The 24,310-nt window shown below is 36.3% G+C and overlaps 2 protein-coding genes across 3 annotated transcripts in view; both read left to right on the forward strand.

Annotated features, from left to right (window-relative positions):
- The first annotated feature begins 134 nt into the window (after positions 1 to 134).
- On the forward strand, positions 135 to 5,052 carry LOC106135717 (THAP domain-containing protein 1). The gene is made up of 5 exons (XM_013336088.2): positions 135 to 428; positions 536 to 627; positions 1,727 to 1,841; positions 2,653 to 2,845; positions 4,373 to 5,052. Exons 1-5 carry the CDS (start codon positions 370 to 372, stop codon positions 5,018 to 5,020), a joined length of 1,107 nt encoding a protein of 368 aa, XP_013191542.1. The 5' UTR covers positions 135 to 369; the 3' UTR covers positions 5,021 to 5,052.
- A 2,840-nt stretch (positions 5,053 to 7,892) lies between these two features.
- LOC106134103 (uncharacterized) overlaps positions 7,893 to 24,310 on the forward strand; it is a 169,267-nt gene continuing 152,849 nt past the window's right edge. For both annotated transcript variants that reach the window (XM_060945471.1, XM_060945472.1), the window contains exon 1: positions 7,893 to 8,188. The gene's annotated coding sequence lies outside the window, so the exon portion shown is untranslated. The remainder of the gene's footprint in view (positions 8,189 to 24,310) is intronic.

Consider the following 24,310-nt stretch of genomic DNA (forward strand, 5'->3'; position numbering starts at 1 on the left):
CATCATTTCCGTTTATTTTATCGATAATATAATCCGTAAAAATCGATTAAGGGGGTCACACACGCAGCGTCTAATGGAATGTTGAAATATTGTCATTTAAAAAAAAGGCTCTTTCCTGTTTTTCTCCTGTGTTCATTTCATTCATTCTTTAAGTAAGTTGAATAGCAAAAAAAAATTAATTATATATTAACTTCAGTAATATAATATTTTTTAAATAAATAATTTAACTTTCTCTGAGCTATGTAGATAAAAATTTATAAAAATATTATAATGTAATTGCTGTACTTGGACTGCTAGGTAAATCAGGAATTTATCATGTTTTATGAGACCCACCATTTGACCGGTATGAATACTAGTGTATAAATTTCTATGACAAAAGGGGTTACCACTGGCATTTTGTCCAGAGAAGCCTACGAATTGATTAAAACGTAAGTATCTAACTGGATTATGATAATCAAGAGAGCTTATTTTAGTTGTTTATAGCGTAAAAAAAAAATATCAGTGACCGTAAATTGAAAACATTATTTTCTTTCAGGTTACCAAATCTAATCATGAGTTATAATCAAATCTATAAAACTAAGGAGCATGTCGATCATATTGAGAATAAAACAAAGCCTACTCCTATTGGTAATATATATTTTTTATTCTAAAAACGGCAATGATAATATTTGTAACAATATAATAATTGTTACAAATAGCTTCCAATAGTCATTTAAGTGAATCATATTGCAAGCTCGAACTCGGGGAATATTTGTGTTAAATTATTACTTATAAGGCTTACTTAACAAAAGGAAAGGCTAATAAACTTTGGGTTCCTCTTGTATAGGCTAATAAACTTTAGGTTCCTCTTGTGTGTACCATGGGTGATGGGGATGGGTAAGCAACCTGTCACTATTTGAATCTCACAACCTTCATTACACCATACAGCTGAGTTGAATATGACCTTTAATCATTTTCAAGACTTTGTCTAACCCACAAGGGATACGGTGTAATTATATGTGGACTCACTTCACACACAAAGTTACAACCAAAGTCAGGACTCGTGGTTTGTTTGAACAAATTCATTGTATGGTCTTGTTATGATGTACCTCCTCTTAATAGCATTCTTATGTATGGGTTTTGAAGCTTGGCCTCAGCTAAACTCAGCATATATAAGTGACACTTTATACACATACATACATATGGTCACGTCTATATCCCTTGTGGGGTAGACAGAGCCAATAGTCTTGAAAAGACTGAATGGCCACCTTCAGCTATTTAGTATAATGATAGAATTGAGATTCAAATAGTGATAGGTTGCTAACCCATTGCCTAAAAAGAATCCCAACTTTGTAAGCCTTTCCCTTAGTCGCCTTTTACGACATCCATGGAAAAGAGATGGAGTGGTCCTATTCTTTTTGTATTGGTGCTGGGAACCATATGCTGTAAAATAATTGGCAAAGTTTTAAAGCACATATTGCAAGCATGTAGTTTACTCCACTAATACAAAAAACTTCAGAATAATTTCTCTTATCTCTTGCCTGTTCCCAGATACACCCTCCATGGTTATCCTTTGAGGCCGGGGTCTGAGTCCTTAATATTAGTATGTGTTTATAGCAGTAGTGTGCTTGCCTTGACACTGAAGGTCTGGGGTTCGAATCCCAGCCAGGGCATGATGAGAAATGAATGTTCTCTGCTTGGGTCTTGGATGTTTGTCTTTACTTATATATATATGAATATTTTACAGCAATGGTTGCACCAGAGGTAAAACAGAGTGCCGAAGTTGACACGGAAATCACTAAGACGTGTGCGGTGCTGGGATGTGAGGCCTCTAAGAATATGGGAGCGGAATCATTTTTCAGGTATTATAATATGAATCAACCATATTACATGCTAACTAATGTTTTTATTTTGTAGTGAGTTACATAACTCAGACAACAGCTCTGTGTATTTAATTTACCTGATGTTCCACGCCTAACCCCAGCATGACCAGACTATGATAGTTTTTGTGCGATAAAAAACCGGATGAGTGACTGAATAAGGAACAGCATGATAAGGGAATGTTGTGATGTGAAAGAAGATGTAGTTACAGGAATTGACAAGGGTATGTTAAGATGGTTTGGTCATGTGGAGAGGATGAATTAAAGCAGGTTGACTAAGCAGATATACAAGGAGAGACTGGAGGGAAAGGTCGGAGGGGGAAGACCTAGACGAACATATCTTGATCAAATTAAGGACGTCCTGGTAAAGGGTCAGGTCAAGAGTACCCTAAACCGCCGAGCTTGCATGAAGAGAGTTATGAGTGTGGATAAAGCGAAGGAAGTGTGCAGAGATCGTGGCAAGTGGAAATATGTAATCTCTGTCTACCCCTCTGGGAAAGAGGCGTGATTTTATGTATGTATATACAACCGCATGCCAATTTAAATTAAAATTTTGTGCCATGAAAATGGTAATGTATTAAATTCAAAAATTCAAATTCAATTCTAAATTTTTATTCATTATTATAGGATACTTCATATCGCTTAATAATTGTCAAAACGTATGGTTTAACAACATTGGTTGACGTCAAATAAATTACTTAAAAACTAAGTTTACTTCCGCTTCCAAGGCGTCAGTGCAGAAGAAGCGGTAACAAACTACTAAACTAAATTAATTTCTGCATTTCTCCAACAGGTTCCCAGAGGAGCCCAACCTCAAACAGATATGGACAGACCTCACTGGGCGGAACAACTGGACTCCCACAGACTACTCGTATATTTGTATACAACATTTCTCCATAGACTGCTTCACGTGTGATGCTGATAATCAAATGATCTTGATAGATAAGGCTGTCCCGTCTTTGAAACTGCCCAGGCATGTGTTGGAGGTGAGTTAGGGTTTCTTAGATTATATCCTAAATGCCATTGTTAAGTCTTGTGTCTATTGGCTCTCTCTCCACAGTAAGGATGGAAGAGAGAGATATGTGGTGTCTAAGTAAATCGTAAATTTTATTAATTTCTTCTATTTTTTTTGGTATTCTGCTTTAACGCAATGAGTCTGTCAATCAACCTGTCACTATTTGAATCTCAATTCTATCATCAAACCCTATAGCTGAACGTGGTCTAAGTTTTTGCAATGCTTGGCTCAGTAAACCCCTTTTGTGATTAAATGTAATGTATTTTGTTTTCAATAACTTACTGGAAGAAAAATCTTTTTTTTACTTATTCTCAAATTTAATTGTTATGGGTATTCTGTAATTATTTGTTTGTTTTGATATTCCACCTCGAAGTCGCATTACGCCATACCTTAACAAGGCCTCCATGTTAAATATGGACTCGTGCAGGCAACTACATCTTGCTAGTTTATTATTCGGAGTTATAAGACACGGGATCCCTGAGTATCTCCACTCTAAAATAAAATTCAACACCCAGCATAACGCGAGATCATGTCGGCCCCCATTACTAACTTATCGACACAAAACGGCTGCATTCAGGGGCAGCTTCCGCTACCAGGCCACTAAATGTTGGAATAATATACCTCCCCCCATTAGGCACTTTGTTCAAAGTTAAATTCCGCAGGCATCTTTTGGATCTGCAGAACTTGCATATTCGGAACTGATGGCGGTTTCTGCTTCTCATGTACTCTTTTATTCCATTCCCATTATATATTTCAATGAATGTTTCAAGAAAAAGGTTTATAACGTTACACAAGCGATGCCGGGGCATGTGTTGAATTTTCAAATATTTTGGATACTCTTTTGGTTATTAAGCCGCTACATTTATCACACTTATACAAATGAAACTTTTAAGTCACGATCACGACACGAGTCTTTGTTTATTTTTTATTACGTACGCAGATTGACCTGCACTAGCACCTAGGTCATAACTGAAAATCAGCGTATTGCTCTATAGCAATAAATTCGTTGAGTTGTGACCTTTTTGTATTGCTGCAACTCATACCCTAATTAATTTGTATATCATATGAAATTGTAAATTGTGTGTAGCAAATCAAATAAATGAATTATCTATCTATCTATCTATCTAATTAGTATCATACAATTTTTGATAAATTTATGCCTGTAAATATTTCTTTGTGCCATGTGGTTCCAGGCACCAATACAAAATAGAATAGGACCACTCGCATCTCTTTCCCATGGATGTCGTAAAAGGCGACTAAGGGATAGGCTTACAAACTTGGGATTCTTTTTTAGGCGATGGGCTAGCAACCAGTCACTATTTGAATCTCAATTCTATCATTAAGCCAAATAGCTGAACATGGCCATTCAGTCTTTTCTAGGCTGTTGGCTCTGTCTACCCCGCAAGGGATATAGACGTGACTATATGTATGTATGTTAATATTTGTATTGTTGATTACTACATGTAAATAGTACTAAACCAAATATTCAAATTATTAGGTTGAGTACATAGACGAAGACACATTTGACAATGATGAAGACGAAGAAATGGAGACTGACTACGAAGATGATGACCACAAACCGGTGACCAACGGTCACACACATGATAAACCAAATAATTCTGACGCGTATACAGAACAAAAAACTAAAGATGTGACTGAAAATGATATAGAGCTACTGAAATTGTTCACTGAAGTTCAGAGGATGCAACGCCAGGCGGTTAGTTTGAAAGATAAGCTCAAACACAATATGAGAATTCACAGCAGACAGAGTAGAGTTCTGAGAAGATTGGAGGAGGTTATAGAGAAAAAGAGGAAGGTTTTGAACGCGAAAAGAAAAAAAAGATCGAGGATATTATTGTCTTTGCAGGACAAGATTGATGAGGACACAAGTGGTTTAGTTTTGGCCATGCCCGTGAAGCAAACGGAAGATTTTAAGAATTTCGCTTTAAGTATTTACAAGTATTCTCCACAGGCTTATATCTATATAAGGAATACTTTAAGGACGTTGCTTCCGAGTACTGATGTCTTGGACACGTGGCTGGGGAGCGGGCATCAGCCTAAAACGGCGATCAGTAATAGCAATATGATAAAAGTTATGGCCGAACAAACTGATACGGAGTTGTCATGTAAAATTAAGATAGGTTAGTCGATGAAGTTATAATAAAGTCTCGAAAAGTTGTTTTGCTTCTTATTTATGGCTAGCCGGTGTCTGCGACTTTGTTCGCGTGAGTCTCAGGGTCTTTGAGTTAGAGCAATTGAACGCGAATTTGTATAGAATTGCATTAGTGTCATCGCGTTACCAATAGATGGCGCTGTTCATATCACATACACATTCGCGTTTACTTGCTCGACCTCTTTGATCGAGTTAAACTCGTACTTACTCCTCAAAGTTACCAAATGAATTTTACATACAAACATTAAATCACGCCTCTTTCCCGGAGGGGTAGGCAGAGACTACCTCTTTCCACTTGCTACGATATCTGCACACTTCCTTCGCTTCATCTACATTCATAACTCTCTTCATGCAAGCTCGGCGGGTTTGGGTACTCTTGACCTGACCCCTTACCAGGACGTCGTTGATCAAGATACTTTCGTCTAGGTCTTCCCACTCCGACCTTTTGAATGAATTTTACAGTTATGGCATATCAAGTTACCCTTGCTTGGAATCCTAGGACGCGGTAATACAAACCAATTTAAATTGAATTTGGGTAGATTGAAATGGAAATATGGGCATACTTAATTTTGTTTAATTTTTTATCAAAATACGTCGAGTAATTTCATGGAAATATTATGGGTGAAACTAGTGATTATTTATTTATTTAAAACTTTATTGCACTAAAACAAAAATGTACAAAAGACGGACTTAATGCCGTTTGGCATTCTCTACCAGTCAACCGGCTGACCAAACAGAAAAAATCTTTAAGTTGGTGGTGCGATAAAGTGCACATGCGTACTGAAAAATACATACATTAAAAAAAAAGCATAAAGAAATAAAAGATACATAATATACATTATAAATACATATACATACATAGAATAGAATAGATTTATTTTCAAAATTGGATACAAGGTATCACTTATTGACGTCACATCACTTAAATCTAATTATAACTACCGCTTCCCAAGCGCATGTGTAGAAGAAGCGGCGGAACAAACTACACTGCAGCATTTTCATCGGACGTCAATGTACAAATATAGATCACTTAAATCTAAATCATGGACGAATACACATTGTCTACATTAAAAAACATGAATGAATGTAGAACTAGTTATTTCAATACGAATATTTCGTCAAACGTTCATAAAATATCAAATTAGGATGACCCATTATTGATCTGTTTATACATTAAATTGTATTTAGATCTTCCTCCTGGGTTTAGTCCCGGTTACATCCTCACGTCCTTAGAGGATCCCGGGGTTGCGGTGTTGACCATGACCCTGGATTGTGTAAGACTTTTCTCACGAAATGTCTCCAGACGAAAAATGCGTTTGACTTCAGCAACTTTTGCAGGGGAATCTAGCTTTTAGATGCAATGAAAATAGAAAACAATTTAGAAAATTGGAAATATTTTCGAAATGAAATTGATATATATGAATTTAAAAATGAGAAGGATAGTTTCCTTCTCATTTTCTCCTTGCGGGAAATCACGCCTCTTTCCCGGAGGGGTAGGCAGCGACTACCTCTTTCCACTTGCCACGATCTCTGCATAGCTCTGGCTAGGGGCGAGCCTAGTCTCGAGCGTGCCACCTCCGCCATGGGGTTGGGCGACCCCCAGGTAATGGCTAGCTTTTAGATGCAACGAAAATAGAAACCAATTTAGAAAATTGGAAATATTTTCGAAATGAAATTGGTATACATATGTATATGAATTTAAAAATGAGAAGGAAACTGCTCCTTGCGGGATTTTGTTTACAGAAATCGATACATTACCTATAGTTTCAGCTGCTTATCGATAGTAGGTAAGTGAGGGTTTGAAGCGAAAGGATTTTCTTTGCACCTAATAAAACCCGCCTATCGCATTGTCCCATTGAGTTGTCCCGTGGGACAAGTGACACTAATAGAATCATTTTATTTGTTCCGCTATAAGACTAGTAGCAGGACACACGCTTCGATCATATGATCGAAGTAAAGACGGGATAAAACACAATAGAAATTGTTGTACGTACATTACGTTATCACGTCTATATTTCTTGCGAGGTACATAGAGTCAAAAGTCTTAAAAAGACCGAAAGGCTACGCTAAGTTTTAGGTATGGCTTTTTATTAGAATCGAGATTCAAATAGTGACAGGTTGCTAGCCATGCAAGATTAAAAAATTCCAAATTTATTAGCCTAACCCGTAGTCTCCTTTTACGACATCCATGGAAAAGAGATATAGAGGTCCTTTTCTTTAGTGCCGCTAACCACATGGTTTAACCTACTCGTAATTGTTTCTTTTTGCCTTTATATCATCTGTGCAGAACTCGTAATACTAGCTCTACATATGTATTTCGAGGCGCCGAATATTGCATGAGTTGCAAAACGACGACCATTAATTCCTATGGTTTTATTTTTATAGTGTTATTGCCGTGCGTAAAAGGCGACTAAGGGATAGGCTTATAAACTTGGGATTCTTCTTTAAGGCACTGGGCTAGCAACCTATCACCTATCACTATTTGAATGTCACTTTTATCTTAAAGCCAAATAGCTGTACGTGGAGTTTCAGTCTTTTTAATACTGTTGGCTCTGTCTACCCCGCAAGGGATATAAACGTGATTATATGTATGTATGTTCCGAATTTAACGACAACAACTTAGCACGAAAGTAGAATGATAACAGCGATACCTATTAACCATTAGTTAAACTCATCTCTATCGGGTTTCAAACAAAATGCTTCTCTCAGCATATAATACCACCTATATTTCATTACGCGCTGCCGTAGGCCGACGCTAGATGGTGCTATTCCTCACAGACGCCTCGTGTGTGAAAGGGAAGGCAAACACCAAACAAATGGTTCCGTATTCAGTGCCGTGGTTCCCTCCTTACGGATGGTCGTCGTTGTTGTAAACGTGAACGATTTTACGTCGCGCGTGAACTAAAATAAATACCCCATCTGTTCAAATATTGTGCAAGTTTTATTATTTCCGTAAAAACATGCCGTAAAAGATGTGTGTGCACCGCTTTCCGTTTGTCCTTGCGCTGTAAAAGGTCCCAAGATTTGTTTCTTATTATTTTTGTGTCCGCTAAGTGCGCCAGTGAGGTTTTTTGTTTTCGTTCCGTCTATTGTTATTGGATTTGTAATACCGATTATGCCGACGACTACAGATTATTAAAGGTTTGTACAAGTCTGTTATGCATTCTATTTCTGAATTAAGATTTGAATTTATCGTATTTTTTTTAAATACCTATCGCTTTCGAATTTGGAATGGTGACCGAGTCTACAAGTCGCCAGTAACAGGACTTTCGCAATCACGATTCCTCGTGCGTATGCGGACCATAACCGTGAAGCAATACCATAAACGTTACGTTCCAACGCCATATAAAAAAAAGAGTGACTATATGTACTGACTATATTGTGTTCCATCGTCAAACAAATTAAAAATTAATAAATGTCAATGTCTCATTCACAACGAGTGACATCTAATTTCTCTTTCCGCTTATATGGACCGGAAATAATTTCTACATGCAATATTCAGGTGGCCATTGTATCGATTTCATTCCGATTAATTATGCAGCGATAATATTTAAAGTGTCTACGATTGTTGGTCATAAACGATTGTTTTATTTAGCCAGTGAAAGTAACTGCGAATGGTTATTACCTTAGTATAATTTTTAAGCAATTTAAACTGATAAACGTAGTCAATTGTTGGTAACTTATATTTATGTTAGTTGCATTTTCCATTTCCGAACTATAAAAAAAAAATGTAAACCTTTAATACTGCAGCAATAGTATGGCACTGCTAATTATTTATTTGCAATCAAAGGATAAGTATAAATATTTACCTAGTGATTCTAGAAACAAGCCTTTCATTTTACAAAAATAAATGATTCAAAGGTAAAAGGATAAATTTTTAATTAAAAGGCAAAATACCCAACTACGTGTGATTTGCTAGCCCAATTCATTATTTAAGATGGTAGGATCCTCTAATAAAATAGTAGCGGACGCTAATGTACCTACCTAGTTACCTAATGTCTATACCTATGTTTTTTACTTCCCACGGTCCCAAATAGAAACACAAGTTAGAAAAAAGATTACTTACCTATTATAATACCTTCCTACTAAATTAATGGATACCAAGCATTATCCAAGAGAAGCAGTTGTCACAGGTCATAAATATAATAGAAACACCGGCATACACATATATAACACCCTAGTTTTTGTCGGGTGTGAAAACAAGCAATAATGTTGAATATGTCTTGGAATAGAAATGCTTATCAAACCGACAGACGTTATGTCGCAACACAAACAGTAAAAATAACTATAAAACTGCTTATCGTAAGGTATCTTCATAGTTATTATGCCTTTAAATAAACCCTTTTGAAAATATCAGGCTACTAGTTTTTAGTCCTGGCGTCGCTCGGGCGCATTTTCATTTATCGAAAATCCCACGAGAACAGTACCTACTACTACTACCTAGAACCAGTAGTTCCTGAGGTTAGCGCGTTCAAACAAACAAAAAAACTCTTCAGCTTTATAATATTAGTATAGATGCGTACATTAGTATGAGTGGTAACCGATGCAGCGTGCCGCCGACTTCGTCCGACTAGGACTAGGTCTGACCGACTCGGACAGACTGGATTGAACGTGTGCAATTAAACGGCGCAGTGCATCCACCGACAGTGCCGTGTGGTTCCCGGCAGTGCCGTGTGGTTCCCGGCAGTGCCGTGTGGTTCCCGGCAGTGCCGTGTGGTTCCCGGCACCAATACAAAAAAGAATAGGACCACTCCATCTCTTTCCCATGGAAGTCGTAAAAGGCGACTAAGGGATAGGCTTATAAACTTGAGATTATTTTTTTATGCGATGGGCTAGCAACCTGTCACTTTTTGAATCTCAATTCTATCAGTAAGCCAAACAGCTGAACGTGGCCAATCAGTCTTTAAGACTGTTGGCTCTGTTTACCCCGCAAGGGATTTAGACGTAAATATATGTATGTATGTGCATCCACCGACCGCTAGTCGTCAGTCGGTCGATGTCAACAATGATGCAAAATAAGTTAGAATTTTTTTTTTTTGGGGCAACTTACACTGATTGAGTTAGCCTCGAAGTAAGTTCGAAACTTGTGTTACGAGGTACTAACTCAACGATACTATATTTTATAATAAATACTTATATAGATGAACATCCAAGACCCAGGCCAATCAGAAAAAGTTCTTTTCTCATCATGCCCTGGCCAGGATTCGAACCCAGGACCTCTGGTGTCACAGACAAGCGTACTACCGCTGCGCCACAGAGGCCGTCAAAATTCCCCAGCAAAGTTTGCGAAGGTCAGACGGAAGTCCACACTGGGGTCCTATTCAGAAAAGTGGGGATGTAACCCCCGTTACGCTGATGAACGTGAGAGAGAAGAAGAACTGGTACCCTTTGTCTTCAGTACTTAACAATGTTTGCAAAATTTCATGAAGATTGGTCAAGAAAAATTTAATGTTGTAAAATTAAATATAATTTCACAAGTTAACTGGTAAGTACGCAATCGCAGCTATATGTAATGGATTGATAAAGAATTTATCATTATTGATGAAGTAAAATTATCAGGATCGAAAGGGTACGAAATATATATATTTTTTAACTACGATTACATAATGTATAGGTATATATGTTTGTTTGTTTGTAAACTCTTTACATATCAAAAATAAATACAACAAATTATATGTATTTAAAATATATGTATATATGAATGATGCATACTTAATTTAATAGCTGTGGTGATAGACCTATGTTTTGCACTCTGAGTGAATTGACAAGTATATAAATAACTATAATTAGTTATCAAATTTAATTTGATGTAGCTATACTATCGCATAGCCTGTAATGAGTGTAATAATTATAAAAACCTAATAGACGATGGGCTAGCAACCTGGTATTTGTATATCAATTCTATCATAAATCCGGGTAGCTGGGTGGCCCTTCAGACTTTTGATGACTGTTTAATCTGTCTACACCGCAGGGGTATATACGGGTATGTGGACGTGATTATATGTTTAGAAAGATATTGTCAAGTATTATTAACCCTTGACATTATCTTTCTATTCCGTAATATAGTTCAGATTGTTTTCTTTGCTGTTGACAATGTCAGTAAAAGAAACGTAAAGGCACAGTTTACCCCGCATGGGATATAGACGTGATTAGAAAGAAAGAAGCGAAGCAACTTTGAAAAGAAAAGGGTCTGAAATCCACACAATACGCGGGTTATTCTTTCTAAAATGTTATTTGAGTTTACGACCGCCCAAAAATTCAAATGTTTCAATCATATCCTACGTTCTGGGAAAGTAAATTCGAAGGATGGTCCACTTTTTCTGGGAAGGTACAATTTATTTTCATATCCTCTCCACTCCAGTTACTAGTCAGGTGTGCGAAACGACATTCGTATACGATATCGCTACAGTTTTCGTCCACGTGTCATGTTTTATTCTTCTTTTTTCTTCTTCCACTTTGGAGAGGAGCAAGTAGTTCACCTTGACCATGGATCCTGGATTTGGTGGGTCAGGCGACTGCCATCTGACCTCTACAAAGTAACCTAACTCATAATTGTATCATGTTTACACATTTAGTCGCTTGAACGTATAGGTTTCCCACGCAAAAGCATCGGTTAGTATTAAAACTAATGTACATAACTTCGAAAATGTCATTGGTTAGTTAGTCGAGATGGGATTTGAACCTGTGTTACAGATTCGAATACCGACGCTCTTAAACAACAGACATACATATAATCACGTCTTATCCCTTGCGGGGTAGACAGAGCCAACAGTCTTGAAAAGACTGATAAGCCACGTTCAGCTGTTTGGCTTAATGATAGAATTGAGGTTCATAGTGACAGGTTGCTAGCCCATCGCCTATAAGGAGAATCTCAAGTTTATAATCTTATCCCTTAGTCGCCTTTTACGACATCCATGGGGATGAAACGGAGTGGTCCTATTCTTTTTTTTTATTGGTGCCGGGAACCACACGGCTCTTAAACAAGTATCGGTGATGTACTACACTTATGTACGTGACCGTGCCGTGTGGTTCCCGGCACCAGTACAAAAAAGAATAGGACCACTCCATCTCTTTCCCATGGACGTCGTAAAAGGCGACAAAGGGATAGGCTTACAAACTTGGGATTCTTTTTTTAGGCGATGGACTAGCAACCTGTCACTATTTGAATCTCAATTCTATCATTAAGCCAAATAGCTGAACGTGGCCATTCAGCCTTTTCAAGACCGTTGGCTCTGTCTACCCCGCAAGGGATATAGACGTGACTATATGTATGTATCTACGTGACGTCGAAATGACGTGTCTATTTCGTGCGCGTATTCGTAGTAAGGCCCCAGTGTCAGGTGTGGCAAACAGCGCACACGTTACTGCCCTCGGATTTGTTCACTGAATATAAAAACGTATATTTGTAAGCCCGTCATGTCATAAATAATGTTTTATACGCCACAACATTGAGTGAGGTACTGACAGGAAATATCCAGGATTTGTCAAGTGAGCACAACTTGTTTCTTATGTATTTTTACTGTTTGTAACAATAGAAATGTACAAAAGTATTCATCTATAGGTACTTACTAATATTATAAAGCTGAAGAGTTTGTTTGTTTGAACGCGCTAATTTAAAAATTATTTTTGCGTTGAATAGAACATTTATCGAGGAACGCTTTATGCTATATAACATCATGCTGCAATTATAAGGAGCAAATAAATAATGGAAAAAGTGAAAAAAACGGGAAAAATTATTCATACTTGAGGGCTTCAATGATGCCCAAAATAACTATTCCACGCGGACGATGTTGCGGGCACAGCTAGTATATTATGCTCGGAAAAATTTTAGTAATCTAAGTATGTGAAAAATTGGTATCACATCCAGATCGCTCCTGATCATACCTACCTAACCTGCTTCGGGGTTTACTAGATACCTAACCTAGGTGGTACTTGACCGATTTTGATGACCCGCGAACTTTAAATTTCTAATGACAGATCCTATATACCGTTTAAATTACATCCAAATCAGACCAACAACGGTTCGAAAGTTATAGAGTTATAAACATACATACATACCTTAAGAAATCGACTAAAGATAGGGTCAGAGTTCTATTCCCCTCGGTATACAGAAACGATCCGCCATTGTTTCATAACATTCTGTCATCCATCCACCTTCTGCCTACATCGACGTAATTTCGCTAATTAACTGATGCACGGTAATGCCGCCTTTACGACAGTTCTTCATGCTTCGTTTACAAGAACTTAATAGTCGTTAGCAGATTTGCTGTCTTTTAAGTATTTATTTAACTATTCATTAAATATATATATTTAATGAATAGTTAAATAAGACACCTTTATGTAGGTTAAAAAGAAGAATGACCCATATTCATTTATTCATTCATATTTTGATGTATATATTGCTTGCGGGGTAAACAGACTTAGCAGTCTTGAAGATCGTCTCGTCTCGAACTCCGATTAGGTCATTGGAAAAAAAAACTTTTTTGATTGGCTTAAAGTCTTGGATGTTGAGTTAGTATCCCTCCCATAATCCAAGTCTCGAAATGACTTTGGCGCTAGCTAGCTCAATCTACATATATGATTTTTCCGTAAGTATATATTCATGTTTATTTCAGTAAAAACTTTATGATTTTCAACCTTTGCAACATGCAAAAGTATGCAATCCCGTATCAACTTAACGCTTAATTACTAAGCTTGTGTAAACTAAGCTAATAATGTGAACGGATATGATTGGTACGTAGTGTATCGTAGCGAGCGGGCACTGAAGGACGAACGAGTACATACATACATACATAAAATCACGTCTCTTTCCCGGAGGGGTAGGCAGAGACTACATCTTTCCACTTGCCACGATCTCTGCGTACTTCCTTCGCTTCATCCACATTCATAAGTCTTTTAATGCAAGTTCACACGAACGACTATGCGGCGATCATTCCAAGTTACCTAGATTTAGATGTTACACTCTTGTTTTCTAAACTTCTTTGTGACTAATGAACGCATTACTTAAATACTTAAAATGACACGAAAAGAGTCAGGTGCATTGGTCATGATGAGCCCGTTTCAAAAACAGTAGTAGAATGAACAAATCACATGCAAGACAAAACAATTCGAGTATCATAAATGGCACAAAAAATACACCAATTTTCTATATTAGATAAACGGAAATAAAATAATATACGTTAATTTCTATTAGTTTTTATTTTAACAAAAATATCAACTCTTTAGGATACAGGTTTGCAAACATACTCGTAAATATCCCGAGGCAGAAAAGAAAGCATATATATAGGTAGAGTATCTTTACTTGGTAGCTATAACACGCGAGCGATGATGTGGGCGAAAGGTGGTATTGTATAAATCCCTGCAATAACTAATTAAATATTCATTTCCGAAGTCAAAACCTTCTGAAAGGGTATCAAATCAAACATGATTAGTATTCAGGTCGACTATCAAATATTTAGATTTGAAATGAACCTCACCGCAGTAACCGCGAATCATTGGCAGTTTGATATTTGGGACAATGCCGCCGCGTCTATTGAAAATTCCTCTAGGATTGTCTCTGCCTGGTATTTCTATATTCCGCGTTTCCCGCCATTTTTATTCACCATTTTCACCGGACTATTTTTAATCTCGGCATTACCCACGAATGGAACTTTTTGTTTCAGTAGTTTTCAAGCGAGCAGCGTAAAAGCTGAATTTGCCGTACATTTTTATTTATTGCCAGTGACTTACTTCGGATACGCTTGCGTATACAAGTTTTTGGCGAAAACTACAACAATATTTCAGAGCGAAAAGGCTTTGCTCCCTGTGTGGCAATAGAAAAAAAAACTTGTTTCTTTTTTTCCCCAAACAATAGACAAAGGTCACGGAATCTCATCAGATTTCCTAAAACACAGGATCATTCCCAGCTCAGGGGACAGATCGTGTTACACAACATTAAGATAAATGTATAATACAAACTTTTTATATTCTGCCTGTGTTTTCTGCTGTTTATAAAAATTGATTTGGGTATAAACGTACTGTAGATGTAAGTTCATGTCGCCAAGTCATCTATGGTGATCATTATCACGTATTTATCCTTGTCGGGGTAGACAGTAGGTGATCATTATCACGTGCCATTACATCAGTGCCAATAGTCACAGGACTATATTTAGATATAGTGTTACTAATTATATTGATAGTGTTACAAATTGCGCGGTAAGGAAAGCCCTTTGGACTACAAAACCAAACTTACAATACATACATCATGAATGTGCTTATTCCAATAATCGCCTTTGAAGACATCCATAGACATATAGAAGGGCAACAATACATTAAATACATTAACGCACTCGTACAATTGCTTTAAATTTAGAACAAATTGCATTCAAAACAACTGATTCGATTATTTTTCTTTTATTCAATATTGGATTAGGCATTTGTCTTCCATTTCACCTGAACAATGAAGACGAAGATGTTCCATGCCTATCCAAAAGATACCCATTCCTTCTACTTTAAATGTTCGCGGACAGTTGAATCCGTGAAAGCATAGTACGGATTAAAGCAAACATTGCGAACACAGACAATGCCCGTAAAATTAGACCACAGGTTATAATCTGCAGGACGTTGACCTCACCTGCGGTGTAATCCAATGGTGTTCAGGCTTAACGTTAGCTAAACGATGTCAACACCGTAATTGCTATGTAAATGTGACTGTACCCTATGATTTTAGTGGTTAACTGTTAGCTTTGATGTCAATTTCGATCGACTTGCTTGCTCTGTCTATTGAAACTAGAGGTACATCAGGTACGTTAGTTAAAATTACAACTAAATTTTAACTAACGTACCTGATGAGTACATTGTATTGAAATCTCTATCCAATACATATATATAATCACGTTTATGTCCCTTGCGGGGTAGACAGAGCCAACATTTCTTCAGAAGACTGATAAGCCGCATTCAGCTGTTTAACTTAATGATATGAATGAGGGACAGGTTGCTAGCCCGTCGCTTAAAAGAAGAATCCCAAATTTAAAAGCTTATCCCTTAGTCGCCTTTTTCTAAAAGAGTCATGGTACAATTGGTATACGAAAATCCTATTATAACCTCAACGAAAGCGAATTAACCTTTTATTACCCGCTAACTTATTCCGGTCTATTAATTAATTCACCAGGGAGATTGACCACCAAGTTAACTGACTGTATGACGTGTGACAAAGGTATTGTTGATAAAGGTTTCGGTATGAGGGATGAGAAATCATACATACATAGATACATAAAATCATCATCAATGGATTTTAATTCTATCATTAAGCCAAACAACTGAACGTGGCCTATCAGTCGTTTCAAGACTGTTGGTTTCTAATATATCAATTTATTAAATCTTACCTCTTAACTAGTATTTTGTGCCTGACTGCGATGCCAATAGAGAATTATTTCATTTTAATATTAATATTCTAGTATATTGTACATGACTGTACTTTTCGATAAAAAATAGGTGTGTGCGAATCGCATACTACTAATTCTTGAAGGGGTCGATTCGCACGAAATTTAAATACATCCGTGCGAATCGCCTACTAAAAAAATATTTTTATTGAAAGAGGACGATTCGCACGATCGTGCGAATAATTTTCGTGCCAATCGACTACTAACCCTTATTAACGTCACATCACTTAAATCTATAAGTACTAACGCTTCCAAAGAGCATGTGTAGAAGAAGCGGCGGAACATATTATGTTACTGTAAGTTTGATCTAGTCTATACATGTCGTAGGATACTTTGTACCATACATACGTAGGTATATTAAACATACATATAAACTTTTTCATTATTATTAAAAAAGTACAGGAAGTACTTATATAAAAAACTTATCTCGGGTTTATTACATACATAAAATTACGTCTATATCCCTTGCGGGGTAGACAGAGCCAACAGTCTGGAAAAGACTGAATGGCCACGTTCAGCTATTTGGCTTTATGATAGAATTGAGATTCAAATAGTGGCAGGTTGCTAGCCCGTCGCCTAAAAAAGAATCTCAAGTTTGTAAGCCTATCCCTTAGTCGCCTCTTACGACAGCCATGGGAAAGAGATGGAGTGGTCCTATTCTTTTTTGTATTGGTGCCGGGAACCACACGGCATCTCGGTTTTTTAGGTCTAAAATTTAACATGTGATTTCCTTGTCTGTTTGTTTGCGTCGTGTCGTCTGAATCGATAACTTGCCTCACTGAAGCCACAAATCAAACTGAAATTGGATTGCTTCCTGAATTGCTAATTAACGATACACTATCCGTCCTACTGAGGTGGTTCAATCAGACGAACAGATATAGTTGCTCCCGTGTCGATTAAAATATGTTCCATTCCTGTATCGTGAAATCGTGTATTTACATTGAAGTTTGAAAGGATATAGGAATGGCTGATGATCTCATATCATATTAAACTCATATACATGTGTAGCTTTCTACTTATATTAACCTGTGAGGGTGGTTTATAATTCGTATTGATATAATTAGTTCTACAATCATTCACATTTTTTATGTAGATACTTTGCATTCGTCCACGATTTAGATTTAACAGGTCTATATTTGTAAATTGACGTCCGGTGAAAATGCTGTAGTGTAGTTTGTTCCGCCTCTTCTTCTACACATGCGCTTTGGAACCGGTAGTAGTTATAATAAGATTTAAGTGATGTGACGTCATTAAGTGATACCTTGTTTCCAATTTTGAAAATAAATGTATTCTATTCTATTTAAAAAGAACAATGATAGTCGAATGAGAAAATATGGGTATATTTATAGATACCCTGAGTTCCCACCCATAAAATGTCATATCACGTGACGTGACTCAAGTGACGAAGACGTGACGAACAGGACAAATAATTCCCGACAACGCCGACTATGGCATCCAATCGATAACAACCGCAATAATCTGCCAGCTCCTGTGGGAACCGCGTTCCCGAACACGAATTCCCAATATCCTACCGTCTGTAGTGGTAACTACGGTAATTTTACCGGTAATTCTCCGATAAATTGCTCGTGTCCGATTAGCGATAACGTTAATAATCATTGAAGATTGTGCAACCCATGAATTATACCTATTGATTTTTATGGCCACGTTCAGCTATTTGCCTTAATTCTATCATTAAGTTATAGGTAAGGTATAGCTGAACGTGGCCATTCAGTATTTTTAAGACTGTTGGCTCTGTCTACCCCTCAAGGGATATAGACGTGACCATATGTATGTATGTATGTGATTATTATGCTAGCTTTCGTGAATAATATCAGTAAGGGTATAAATAAGTAAGTACATTCTAGTATTTTACGGTTGAAATTTGTGGAAAAAAAGGAGCCTATGTTTGACCTAAAGTGATCAACTTTTTTTACAGACAATTTAATCGATATTGGTCTAGCAGCGGCTTAAACCTGGAAGTGTAAGACAGTCTTACCTATTATGTCTTACACTGTCAAGTTTTAAGAAGTATGGATCTGTATGAGATTACCTCTTTCCACTTGCCACGATCCCTGCATACTTCCTTCGCTTCATCCACATTCATAACTCTCTTCATGCAAGCTCGGCGGTTTCGGGTACTTTTGACCTGACTCTTAACCCTTTTGTCCCATATATATTTATTAATTTAAGAATATAATGGATACATAAGATTGTATAAGTGTCCAGAAATGTAGGAACTTCTTCTACATATGTACATACATATGGTCACGTCTACATCCCTTGAGGGGTGGACAGAGCCAACAGTCTTGAAAAGTCTGAATGGCCACCTTCAGCTATTTGGCTCAATGATAGAATTGAGATTCAAATAGTGACAGGTTGCTAGCCCATCGCCTATAAAAGAATCCCAAGTTTGTAAGCATATCCCTTAGTCTCCTTTTACGACATCCATGGGAAAGTGATGGAGTGGTCCTATTCTTTTTTGTATTGGTGCCGGGAACCACACGGCAACTTCTTCTACTTTTTTTAATTTCGTGCTAAGCTGAACAGTTTAGCTGAGTTCATTTATTATTGTTCAAAGAAACGATAAAAGTACAGTTTATGCGAATAAAATGATCTAAAATTGCATTTCTTACCAAACTTTAATTTCGTTGCCCCCAAACATCTTCAAACACGGTTAAATTAACACCAGTTATGAAGAGGACATTTTGAGGGTTCCAAATTAGAATTAATTAAAAAAAAGCGTCTATTTGTTTTTTTTGTTGATGGTACATTTCGTTGCATTATTTGTTTTTTTTATACTATTACTACGAGTATGTATATTTTGTGTTGTAGAATCTAAAATACCTACAAATAAGACTTCTTGTTGTTTGCTAAAAAAGAACACTTGAAGAAACATTGGTATAAATAAATTTAGAAGATTTTCTGATATCTATGTAGATACTCTTACCTAATTCAAGAAGAAAATTCGTCTAAACTTTTTTACGATGTAAACTTTTCCAACTTCAAGAAAAGGGGCTGATGCAAATTTCATGTAGTTAAAGCGAGACAGAGATTAACAGCTTCGAAGTCCTGACCCACGTAGACATTTAAAATGGAATCGACTAGACAGAGAAATACGTGCCATAAGAAATATGAAAAAAAAAAAACAAGAATAAAGAACTTTTTTGAACAGTGGCGCACTTGGTATGTACGAAATTTAATTTTGACCTTAACACTGATAGATACAAATAATCACGTCTGTATCCCTTGCGGGATAGACAGAGCTAATAATCTTGATAAGACTGACAGACCACGTTCAGCTCGTTCGGCTTAATGATGGAATTGAGATTTCTAGCAATTTTAATTAGCTACTAGCAGTGCTCTGTCTAGACAGGATCAGTTTAGAAGTCTATGCTGTCTGCATAATTAGGATCGCCATTTGTCTTCCCCGCTCTCTTTCAACACTTTCGGGGTCTGTGTGTCCGTCTGTCTGTACATATATATGTATAGCATCAAGTTGGGGTCTGTCCGTAATATATTTAAATGTAACGGTCATCATTACGTTGGTATTTGTGGTCATATGTTTGTTTTCCTTTGTTTACATTTGAAATAGGAACAGGTTTATTTTTTTTATGTCGGTTATTTACAGCTAAGCTATCAAATAAGTAGTACACTATTTGAATCTCAATTCTATTATTAAGCCTTACAGTTACTCTACCCCGCAAAGGATATAGACGTGATGATATGATTGGTTTATACTGCCAGAGACAATTTAAATTACTTCTATTAATTTTAAATTATGAAAATGTTTGACGATGCTATGACGAAGTATTCAACAGATAAATAAGTAGCTTTAAAAAAAAATTAATTTTCTTTACAATGTCGCAACAGTTGTGAACTATGATGGGACGGCAAAATTATTGTATTTTTTTTATTTCATTTTTTAGTATCTGTGTTATTCGTAACATTTATTTATTTAAGTATTCGTTTATTTTCACAATTTAAAATTACAGAAATTCGCGTTCTATTTTTATTTGGTAAGGATATAAATGTTGATTGAACCATAAAATCGAAATGATTATAACATCGGTAACCATCGCGGCTCGTGCCACAAGATCTCAGAAACAGGCAAATTGAACGGGAAGCCCTTCACAAAATGAAACACGAATTTCCTTTTGTCATAAATTATAGGCTGTACAGAAAGTTAGAATAGTTGGACAACAAAGAAATCGGTAATACTGATTCGAATCGATAAGACTCTACTAGAACTCTAAAAGAGGCGGGTTGTAAGTATGACTAATAGTTATTGAACCAAATAAAAATCTTTATGACACATTTCATATACTTTCCTCTTTTTCTCACTTATCATAGCGTAGCGTTTCTAATAGATTTGATACTTGAGGCCCGCTAAAATCGCACCTTAGCATTCGTGAAATAATTTTTTGTTGTGTAAATCTTATTATTGTGTAAATATCATCTGAACCGTCTTTATAGGAAGAGGTTAGGTTAAGCCGTCGAATCTAAAAATCGAAATCAATTTCTCCAGTTTATATTTTTACGCTACTTCTCCACTTAAAGTAACAGAAAGAGTCAATGTAGCTGTCGAGATAAACTGAATAAATATAAAGGATTTTTACGATTAACAAACAAATGATGACGATTTCCAACTCATTTTAACACGTGATGCCTTTTCTATACCCTCCACATTTTGCAACAACCACGCTGCTGCGCCACAACTTTCTCTGTAAATTCGACAAATATAACTTCTGAAAATCCAATTCTGTTTATGTGTTCAGTTTCGTTCGCCGTTCGGAAGTAGTTTGCGATAATTGGGTCTCTCGATTAACCGACCAGACTTCGCCGAGTACTGAGCTTGTAATTTTTTATGTTCGCCAAATCGCAACAACGTAACCGGTTAATGCACGGAAGTAAAGGAGTGATTTAGAAAACACAGAGTTGAGTTACAGAAAGGCATGTGTAAGAGCGTCGGCCATTGAACGGTTATAGTACAGTCAACAGCGCATCTACTTACTCAAACCCGGTGCAAATTTGCGTCTAGTAACGCATCATAGATTTCTTTGCAGGATAACTTCATATTCGGTTGACTATACCTAAAAAAAAATTGTTGCAATGGGCTATATAGTTATAGGTACATTAGTTAGATTGGCAACCAATGCTCTTGATGAATGAAGTGGTGATTGTTGTTATTGTGACAAAACCTGCACATTCAGGCAACTGGAAGCATGATCCAATATGTGATAGTTCCAAATAGTTGCAACGGTTTTGGAGGTCAGATGAGAATCGCTTTGTGTCAAAACCTGACTAACCGAGTCCAGAGCTCATGATCATTTGGTCAAAGATAAACCCCTGGAGTTTTTACAAAGCGAAATCGATTAAAGTTAATGTAGACCGACCTTAATTATTACTGTTAATTTGTGTTGCCTTCTGTAATTGTGTTCTGAAATCGTTTCACTGTATGTTAGATCTTAGTTTCGGCTTTACAAAATAACGAAGTTACAGTCTTCTGCTTAATTTTGCATAAAGGTGTAAGATATTTGCAGTTCTTATAGACATTTAGTCACTATAAATTAGATAGTAAATTCAAAATGCATTATAATTTATTACATACTCTTTCTTTAATGTGTGATATGTAAATCTGCCTTCAAAGTTATTAAAAATTTATTGCTCAGTTCAATATGAAAGATTCGTTAGGTATAGTGAGAAAAATAGGAAAGAGAATGTTTTGGTCATGTGGAGAGGATGTATGAAAGTGGGTTCACCAATAAAATATACAAAGATAAGTGGGACAGTGGCGTTCGAATTTTTTTCTGTAATTAAAAAAAAAGAGTAAATAAGTATTTATTCTAGCGTAAATTCAAAACAGGAAATTAAGAAAGAAAATAACATGTTGCCAAAAAGAGCACGATCTCAACATACCTACATATATGTTGGCTAAGTATATACAGCCAGCGCTGATCTTCAGTTGGTGCCATTATTTATTTATTTTTTACACAGATTGAGTTAGCCTCGAAGTAATTTCGAGACTTGTGTAACGAGATGCTAACTCAACGATACTATATTTTATAATAAATACTTACATAAATAAACAACCAAGATCCAGGCCAATCCTAAGTTCTTTTCTCATCATGCCCTGGCCGGGATTCGAACCCGGGACCTCCGGTGTAACAGGCAAGCGTACTGCCGCTGCGCCACAGAGGCCGTCAGAGGCCGCCATTACATATACATGATAATGGATACCCATGCCTAAACGTGTCTATATAAGTTAACTATCTGTAATCACTTTATTCTTTTACCGATTACTGTGCGCGTACAATACTCGTATTGATTGATCGTGTTTAATTGATCGTGACTTGTGAATTATGAATGCTCTTCATGTTATTATAAGTATGTACAAGTCGATTTTTTACATAGCTTCCTGTCTTCGTTTGTCGATGTTTTATATTTATTCTTATAAATAGAATTTATTTAAAATAGATTTAATAAGAAGGTACATCTCGGAAATGCTCAAGAGCGACAATTGTTTAACTATTAATATATATATATATATATATATAAATGGTTGACTATTAGCAATTTGGTAACTTTAATATTCTGTTCGGATACTTTACAGTTTTGTCTTCTTGACCGACTTCAAAAATGGACTAAGTATATTCCGAATCCATATCATTTTTTATTAATAGTGACTTAAGGGTTATCAAGACTACTGAAATAAAAAAAGAAGTGAAGATTTTCTTAAATGAAACAGGTTCTTAGTATTAAAATGCAGGATGCTTCGCTTTTGCGATTGCCAAGGCACTACTTACAGCTGCCGCATATTCTGATTGCATAAAACGATCACGACACTACACTACACTTCTTTCTTTTATAACTATTTACTATTTTCTTGTTACTATGTAAATTTCAATGCAAACAAATTAATATTATAATAAAGATACACATTCTTTTTTGTATTGGTGCCGTGTGGTTCCAGGCACCAATACAAAAAAGAAAAGGACCACTCCATCTCTTTCCCATGGATGTCGTAAAAGGCGACTAAGGGATAGGCTTCTAAAATTGCGATCCTTTTTTTTAGGCGATGGGTTAGCAACCTGTCTCTATTTGGATCTCAATTCTATCATTAAGCCGAGCAGCTGAACGTGGCCATTCAGTCTTTTCGGGACTGTTGGCTCTGTCTACCCCGTAAGGGATATAGACGTGACTATATGTGTGTATGTACTATTTTCTTGTTACTGTGTAAATTTCTATGCAGTAAAGATACATATAACAAACAAACACTCGTAAGCAATTTACAGCTCAAAATGACATTTTGAATAAAGTTATTCGTTTTAAGTAAATGCTTTATTGGCAGGTTTACCATAATGATCAAAGTTTTGCGACGGAAGTATTTACATTCGTTTGTCAACCGATTTAAAAAGAAGGAGGTTTTTAATTCGATTGTATGTTTGTTTGGTTCTTATTCGGTTATTTCTGAATTTATTTAAAATCAATTGTCGCATCAAGATGGCGAAGGACATATGTATGTTTAGAAAAAAAAAATAACATTATAAAGTGTTAATACTTAAAAGAATTTAAATCAGAGGGTATGCTACATGTACTTATAAAAATTACATAGATTTCTATTGATTTAAATAACTTTTACAGATAATTTTAATATTAGATAATTTTACACACGAAAACACAGACTTCATAAAACAAAATAAATTCAAAAACATATTTACACAGCGTAGAATGAACTAGAATTTCTAAAAGAAGTTTTTCAAATATAGAACCAACGTATTCCAAGGAAGAAAAGCGTCCCGACACTGCCTGTTTTCAGGAAACACTTTTCAACTCGTTTTTCTCC

Source organism: Amyelois transitella, chromosome 8 (genome assembly GCF_032362555.1).
Source record: "Amyelois transitella isolate CPQ chromosome 8, ilAmyTran1.1, whole genome shotgun sequence".
Taxonomy (NCBI): domain Eukaryota; kingdom Metazoa; phylum Arthropoda; class Insecta; order Lepidoptera; family Pyralidae; genus Amyelois; species Amyelois transitella.